The 8,677-nt window shown below is 33.4% G+C and overlaps 1 protein-coding gene across 2 annotated transcripts; it reads right to left on the reverse strand.

Annotated features, from left to right (window-relative positions):
- Positions 1 to 2,670: 2,670 nt before the first annotated feature.
- LOC147381351 (peroxiredoxin-2) lies at positions 2,671 to 7,200 on the reverse strand. Of its 2 annotated transcripts, none has more exons than XM_086430546.1 (3): positions 6,904 to 7,200; positions 5,515 to 5,594; positions 2,671 to 3,204 (listed from the first exon to the last, which is right to left on the reverse strand). In XM_086430546.1, the coding sequence occupies exons 1-3, from the start codon at positions 7,056 to 7,058 to the stop codon at positions 2,951 to 2,953; spliced, it is 489 nt and encodes a 162-aa protein (XP_086286672.1). In that variant the 5' UTR covers positions 7,059 to 7,200; the 3' UTR covers positions 2,671 to 2,950. The 2 variants fall into 2 exon arrangements, with proteins under 2 accessions (XP_086286672.1, XP_086286673.1); XM_086430547.1 differs by lacking the exon at positions 6,904 to 7,200 and adding an exon at positions 6,493 to 6,713.
- Positions 7,201 to 8,677: the final 1,477 nt, after the last annotated feature.

Genomic DNA, 8,677 nt, shown 5'->3' on the forward strand with positions numbered 1-8,677 from the left:
GAATCAACTCTTAAAATATTGAAACCCACTTACATAAAGAATCTCATTTCATATATCATATTAAATGAGTTTTTTTTTTTTCTTTTAATATCTAATAGTCGGATATGTCCTCAAAAATAAATATTATAATGAATTATTGTCGAGTATTACAATTAGAGAACAAAATATTGTAATGATTACAAAAATTAAAATATTAATGTAATTATAGAATGAATTGGAATCCTTAAAAATAGAAGAAGGTTTAATTATTAAAACATAATATTGATTATTTAATTTTTAATAATTATATTGAACAAGAATTGTTTGTTCTAACTAATTGGAGGTGGTGAGTAGCATAGTAACAATACTGATATAGTCAAGCTATATGAATAATATTAAAATTAAAAAAATTTAAAAAAAATCCAACCAAGCAATGGATGTAGGGCGCATGAAAATATAACATGTATAGAATTTATTAGTAAAGCGCATTTATTTTATGGAAAAGTATTAATTTTAAATTGTAAAAGAGGTTTCTTTGGAAGAGAAACTACATAGTGATGGATTAATTATAGCAAATGAAGCTACAATAGTAACTCAACAGCGCTTTGGAGGCGTTCTACACCTAAAGAAAAATTTTAACTTGGTGCTTTTGCACTTCCGCTCATAGTTTGGAATTCGGTGTACATCACAACGTCATTGCAGGATTAATTTGAGTATGATTTGGCATCTGTTCGTTTAAAATTTGGAAGAACGACAAAAATGCGATACAAGAATGGTTCAAATATAATTTGACTTTAATACTCTACAAAACTTACAAAAATTCATGTGTGTACAAATTAAAATTTTCATTGAACTCATATCCAAATATTTAGAAAACTCCCCACTATCCTTTTAAGATTTATTTCATTTATGATACGAACCGTGCCAACTTGTGATGAAACCCGTAACAAGATTAATGCATAAGACCGTTCTACTTTCATATTCAAATGGAAATCACAACCCAACACCTATAAAGAGATGTCAACCTTGGTATAAAGGAAGACACCAAAATCAAGGATGGAAATTCGATTGATAAGTCAAGGAATTGAACGCCACAGAGAAATCTGATAAATTTAAAGTAGTTCTAAAGAACCAAAGAGAAATTACTCTCACTTTTTTTATGAATAAACAACTGAATTTTATTAAATGAAAAGAGTACAATTTATAACACTAAGGCCACAAATTTCCAGATCTAACTTACTTAAACCAAAAAAAAGAAGTTGAAAAACTAACTAAAAAAAAAAATTACCTAATAGCTGAAATAAATCCGGCCTTAATTAAAAGGGAGTTAATTTTGACTTTAATCCCTTAATCTTCAGCCCATTACACACCAATTGACCTTCTTGAACTTGGATCATGCTTATTAAGGGTTGGAAAATTCGTTCATCACCATCAATGGGTCTCCACGTGCATGCTTAAACTCAAATCCCTCAAATCAGCCCACTCAACGCATTTTGAAATTTCTTGACACGTGCTCTTGTAATCGGACCAATGGGAACTTGAATTGGATCCGCGTTCCATGCTCTTGTGCTAGCCATGTCCTCATCAATTTATATCTTATTCTTTAAGATCACCATCAATACCCTTCATCTTTGAACTAATCCTTAGTAAATTAAAAACATATGATACTGTTATGCATGTGTATCAAACACTCAAGTCTTATTACAAATCAATAACACTTGGATACCTTTACATGTACTCCATTTTAATATTTATTGTAAAATAGCATATATAGAAAAAATTTAATACAAAGAATATATATATTTTTTCTCAGATTAATTATACTATTTACACAAATCTTAATTGAGTTACCAAGACTCATGTTCAAAAAATCTGAGAGAAGAGAGAAACATAAAAGGAATGAAAATGCTAAGTGTTGATTGATAATCATGACATTCGATAACAAACAATAATTAGTGGTTGTCTATTAATGAAACCTAAGTGTAAAAAATATTATCATGCGACATTGAGATAGAATTTTTTTATTATAAAAATATAAGTTAACTTGTGTTTTTAACCCTCTTTACGGAAAGTATTTTTGATTTGTTTAGTTTGGGAAAAGAATAAAATTGTTAATGATTTGAAAAGGTTCAAAGAGCCACAAATTTTTAGTAAGAGTTGAATTAGATGGAAGTTAATCGTTGTGTATCAGTTGGAAAATTCACATACAATTCATAAATTATACTAAATATGCTCTATGCTTTGGTCACTAAGACTAAGAGTATGACACACCTGAGAGTGGACGAAAATATACACTTTACACTCCCCTTGACGAAAATATAAGCTTTACACTCTCCCTCACCCATAAAGGTGTAAAGAATAAAATCGATGATCTAAACGAACCTAGGTCTCTGATACCATGCTAACCAACCAATCCAAACTACAGATCTATTGGAGAGAACTATGAATATAAGAGGGTCACGTCGTTCAACTGGGGTTTGACACACCCAGAATGCGGGGAAAGAAGGAATCAAAAATGCCAAAACTCGGGTTCTCAAAATCGTAAAAAGAAAACTCTAGCCCTAAGATTCACCACCAAAGAAGAAAGATGAATAATTTTTTTTTTTTTTTTTAAGAGTGTGTGTTGGGGGGGGAATATGACAGAGTGGAGAAATAAACGAAGATTGAAATCAAGATGCCTGCCCTCGATAGTTGAAAAACAAAAAGAGAGGAGTTTTTATTTAAGCCTCACAAGCAGACAAGCTTTTTTTATTTTAGTCACATAACAAATAAGATAGAGACTATATCTCTGTACTTTCATTAAACCAAGTGCAGGGCTCATAAGCACCACCTTCATAATTTCCATAAGTTCCCATCCTAAAATGTGACAAAACCTACTAAGTTCTTATAATCCATTAAAACCCACACCAGACAAAAGACTTCATACAAGAAGAAATAGTAAGACTCAAAGGCAAGAGAGGGTATGGAGGATTCAGAGAGCCTTGATGATGTCTTCAGCACTGGAGACAGTGAACTCTCCTCCGGATTCAATGTTTGCGATTTTCACCTTCAGGTTTTCAACCAAGAGGGCAAACCTCCTAGAACGAGTTCCGAGCCCTTTCTCTGCAAGATCAAGCTCAAGGCCAAGTGCGTGAGTGTAAGTTGCTGAGCCATCAGCAAGGAACTTGACATGCTTGTTGTCGGGGTATGTCTTCGCCCATGCCTTCATCACGAATGGGTCGTTTACTGCAATAGAGATCCAAAAACCCAAGTAAGCATGGGAAAGGTTAACTTAATAAATAGATTGGATGAGATTTCATAGTTCTTAAAAGTTACAAAGGTGTGTATAACTATAGTAAAAGTAGAACTCATTTACAATAACAGAAGACTTGGTACCAGACAGAGTGGAACAGGGACAAGATTAATTTAGCCAAACCCCATATCTTTGGTATGAGGCTTTGCAGTTGTTAAAGGTCACAAAAGGTGACCAGAACAATCAAGCTGTTGGATTAGTAACAATTGTGGATCTACAAAATGTATCACAAGGTCGAAGCTAGGATAGAGTGGCATTACTTCCATGGTTCAAAGTTTCATTTGTTTCAAAATGTTTTTTGTGAAACATTTCAACTTTGTCCAAGACTGGACCAAAACATTAAGTATTTTTTGTACTTTCGAAATGTTTTGGTCAAGACCATCTTGGTTTTTCTCTGGACCAAAGATTTCTACCAAAATGAGAATTTAAACCTAAATTACTACATAAAGGCTAATTCTATGATGGTGGAACGAATGGTCCCTTTGGCACCAAATGCTTGATATCAAGGCCATAGGGAGCCCTATATCAGGTATCAATGGCTTTATGCTTGATGAGATGTGGATCAAATACTCAACACTACTAATTAATTTCTTTTGATGACATCAACCTCTTATATAGTGAGACTGAATTAGGCGACCATGAAAGGAACTTGGACCTTCCTAAAATAGTTGTATGACCTTTTGTGACCAATATAGTCTAGGCTCAAGTATCTAATCAAGCCGACAATCACGAATCAAATTTACTTTGCACCTTATAACCAAAAAATGGATTTGAGAAACAGAACCAGAAGTCCTAAGCATTTCGGAATATTCGATCAAAATGCACTATTACAGTAAGAGTTTTACTAAATTATCTAAAAACATGGGCTGTAGAATTAAGCTATTTGAGGATCTTTCTATCGTCTTTGTCATCTAAAAAGACTAAAATTTAGGCAGATCAACCTCATTATTAAATTGAATAATAACATGCTTGGAAAGTTGGTTAAAGCCTATGAGTGTTGATATCATGATATGGGTTTCAAAACCTGCCATCACCCACTAATTACTAACCGCTGACCCGCTTATTAAAAAAACAACCCCAATAAAAATTGAGAGATTCTATTGGCACACCAACTTTTGGTAAGAGCAAACCAATTCATATGTAAATCACAGAATAAACAACACATTTTGGTTTGCTATTAGTAAAAGTTGGTGTGGCAATAGAAGCTCTCTAAAAATCAATACAATGTCCATATGCAGAAAATTGGAGGCTATCAAGAAAGTCTTATCCAAGAATCATGTGGTGCATCCATATCAAATCAAGAAACACCAAAAAAAAAAAAAAAAAAGTAAATTTCATATAAGACTTATCATCCAAATGGAAATCAATTCTCTCTAATATTTACATGCCCAGTATTTTTTTTAATTTTTTTCTTTTTATAACCGGGTATCCCTATAGACAGCGGACCGGGCCCGTATTTGGCCTTTGCCTAATCCATAGACCATGGTCTTATCCAAGGACTAGTCCCGAGGCATGTGCAACGCCCGCACATCACACACACCAGGAAAGTGAGGGTTCACCCTTGCGGGTGGCCCCTAAGGAATTAATGCTTATACTGGGTAACGAACTCATGACCTACGGGCATTAACCACTTATTGGTCCAAAATTGCCATTGAGCCAACCCCTCGGGGTTTTTATGCCCAGTATTCTTACTTAAGTAAATGGCAATTGCATGGTTTTAAATCTCATTCGAGAACGAGATGACTCGTCCAATGCTTTTCGATATCATCCACCAACAAGACAGATAGACAAGTCAAACATATCGGACGAGATTAAAAACTATCGTTCATTTATCTTATTGTTGAATGAGACAACTCAAACGTATCGGAAAACTCATCCGAGATGACTCGGTCTTGTTCATAGATGAGAAAAGACATCAAAACGAGTTTTAAAACTATGGGCAAATGACATGATTATCATGCAATGAAAATCTAAGAAACTTTAGCTTTCAAAGTAACTTGTAATGGTTTTTTAACATTCGAGATACTTGAAAGTTGCAATCAATGATACCTACAAGTTTTATCCAAAAAAAATCAAATTCTATTGAAGTCATGTTTGATTTTGAAATTTAGATTTACATATCTTATACAAATAATCCAAATTTCAACCAAGCAATTTCTTTTCTAAAAATTTCATTCAACAATGAAGCAAATAATATGACATAAAGCAATGAAAGAAAAAAAAAAAAAAGTTAGAAAAAATACCGCTAATAAGCAATATTTCATCGACGCCCTTGGATTTCAGCTCGTCGGCGTGCTCAATGAAACCTGGTACATGCTTCATGCTGGCATCCAATAAATAATTACTAAAATTATACCACATAAACTCAATTAAATGTTTTGTTTGCAAAACAAAAACATATAAACCATTTGGCTTTCATGGTTTTAAAACTCGTCTGAGACCAAGATGTATCACCCAAGTTAAGTCGATATCAGAGCTGAACGAGACCAACTCACAAATCACTTTTTTGGCCGATATTTAGGACTCATGCTCAATTTTTTGATTTTTTTGAATGAGTCATCTAAAAAAATATCGGAAAACTTGTCCGAGATGACTTGGTATCGGACCTAGATGAGACAAGACTCGAAACCGAGTTTTAAAACCATGCCTGAAAGCAGCATAATAGGCTTAATTTATATAATGACCAAACTAACCTCAAGAATTCAACTTATTACGATGACTAATTTTCCAAAAAAAAAATTGTTATTAAGAAAGCTTTACATATGTTACATATAACAACTAAACCAAACACTACTATTAAACCTACTGCATTACACGTGTCGGCCATAACAATCACAAAATAAAAATCCAAAAAAAACATAAAATGACTCGTTTTACAGTATCATGAGGGTAAAATTGTCATTTTGATGAAAAATCCCACTCGTTAATGCTTGATAGAAGAAGATAAGTTCAATTGCCACCCAAACTCTTCATTATAACACACCAAATACTGAAATTAAATATAACGCACCAAATAAAGAATAAATGAACAAATGTTCTTGCACTAGGGTTTCTTCTTCATCTTCTTCCAAGATAACTTTTTAAATCTAAATTCTTCTTTATCTCTCTTTCTCTCGGTTTTGGGTTTGAAGAAGTCAAGATTCAAGAGTAGGTGTGTGATACTGAAAAGTAGGTGTGGCTATATAAGGTAGGAAGATCTGAAATAACCGGTCAATGTTTACCTGCAAGTGCCAGTGAAAGCACCAGGAACTCCAAAGAGGATGACCTTTTTACCGGAAGCGATTGAGTGTACGGACGCATTTTGGAGCTTATCATCCTCGTCGAAGTAGGCGACGTTGCCATCAGGAATCAAGTCTCCCACTGCGATTGGAGCCATTTTTATGATCCAACAGTGGAGATCGAGTAGAGATATAGGCGACAATCTGGACCGTTTATGGCCCTCGTTGCCCTCACATTTTCCCAAAATACACTAATTTTACTTATAACGCACCAAACTATATGTGTCCAACGCAACGCAGTGAGATCTTTTATATTATAAAAAAGTTGGTGCGGCAATAGAAGTTATCTAAAAGAAACAGATTAAATAATCGATAGGCCTGTAGTAGCCAGCCGGTCAACATAGCGATGGTTACCTGCAAGTAGGGGTGAAAGCACCAGGAACTGCGAAGAGGATGACCTTTTTACCGGCTGCAAGGGAGTGTACGGAAACTTGTTGAAGATTGTCTTCTTCATCAAAGTAAGCGAGGGTACCATCAGGAATCGAGTCTCCCACTGCGATCGGAGCCATTTTTTCTACTCTTCTCCTTCTCTTCCTCTGATACGATACGATACGATACGATACAATCCAACGGTGGAGAATTTATAAAGACGAAGTAGAAGAACACCAAACAGATCTGACAAAGAGAACCTATTATATTAAAGCACTCGGCCTGCGATTTCGTTGAATTTGATTTAATAATGTTTTCGAGTCCGGTCCTATCGTTCGTAGTTAGGGAATCGTGGTGGGTCCTACGTTCTAAAGGTAAAATGAGTAATGTTAATATACTTCTTTGAGTATCTGTAGAAACATTACCCCAAGGTTTGAAACAATGATGATCGTTGAAATTTTCAAGTTTAATCTCGATGAAATATTAAACAGTTAAAATACGGAGATGAACTCATGATTCAGTACATTATAGTTACTTTAATTCATCCTCTCACGAATACTTATAAACGGCCGATTAGTCAAATTTATAAGAAATATATTTTTTATTTTAGCTGGCCGATGCGATCTTGTCCTAAAATATATTAAATTATTGATTAATATAAATGAAAACTAATTTAGAAAATATTAAATAAATTAAAATGAGATCTTGAACTTCTCTATTGTTTGGATGCAAGAGAATCAAAGAGATTGTTGATTCTATTGTGTGGAAGTAAGAGAATCAGGAGCTTCATCGAAGCTGGCATTTCAATCATTCAAGACTAATCTCTAATTACAATCTATTACATTATATTTATACATATAAAGTCCACCATTACCTTGAGATTCTTAGACCCAGTTGTTCAAATCTGTAAGAACGAGAATCGATATGGTAAATGTCAAAGAGACTTTGAAATTTAAATAAGATAGAAACTCAATCGAAATCAATTAAGTTTAAATATAATCTATTACATTATATTTATACATGTAAAGGTTTATTTTCTTTCTTTAATTTCTTTTTATTCAAGATTCATTTTCCTCTTTCCATTTTTTTTTTTTTTTATTGAATTCTAATTATGTCTCCTACTATTTTAATGAAATAAGAATCAATTCCTAGATTTCTTTGTTATTTTAGGGATTTGAGTTTCATTGGAAAATTTTACCACAAGTCACGAGCACACCTAATAGTGAAAGGAAGTTAGCTTTATTTCTCCTCATTCTTGGGAATCCCTAGTGTTGGTCTAGAATTTACTTTGCTAGCCTTCCTTCTCATCTCTTGTTTTACTTTTTACTTCCTGTAGTTTTCATAGGAGTTGAGTTTCTTGAGAATACCTCTGGATACCACTTTTAATTCACTTCTTCCGAGGCAAATTTTGCATTTTGAGGATAACTACGTGGCTTTCTTCGCTACCAAATTATGCTCACACTCTACTGATAAATATCGATATTTGTTAAACATATGTAGAAATATTTTATAGAAATTGTTAGGAACCTAGTTCCTAATATGCATACTCAAACGATAAAAAGGGTGATCTCGAATGCTCGACACGCCAAGTTTTGTGTAAAAACACGGGTAAAATAAATATTCTCTAATAATTAATAAAGGGATTACACCAATCTTAACAACAACTTTTTTATTTTACTCGTAATAAAATACCTATTAAATCAATAATTAACTCTAAATAAAATTTTCTTTATTTTGGAATACAAAAAAGAAATACAAA

This window comes from Akebia trifoliata, unplaced genomic scaffold (genome assembly GCF_017979445.1).
Source record: "Akebia trifoliata isolate Shusen 1 unplaced genomic scaffold, ASM1797944v1 Contig00547, whole genome shotgun sequence".
Lineage (NCBI taxonomy): Eukaryota > Viridiplantae > Streptophyta > Magnoliopsida > Ranunculales > Lardizabalaceae > Akebia > Akebia trifoliata.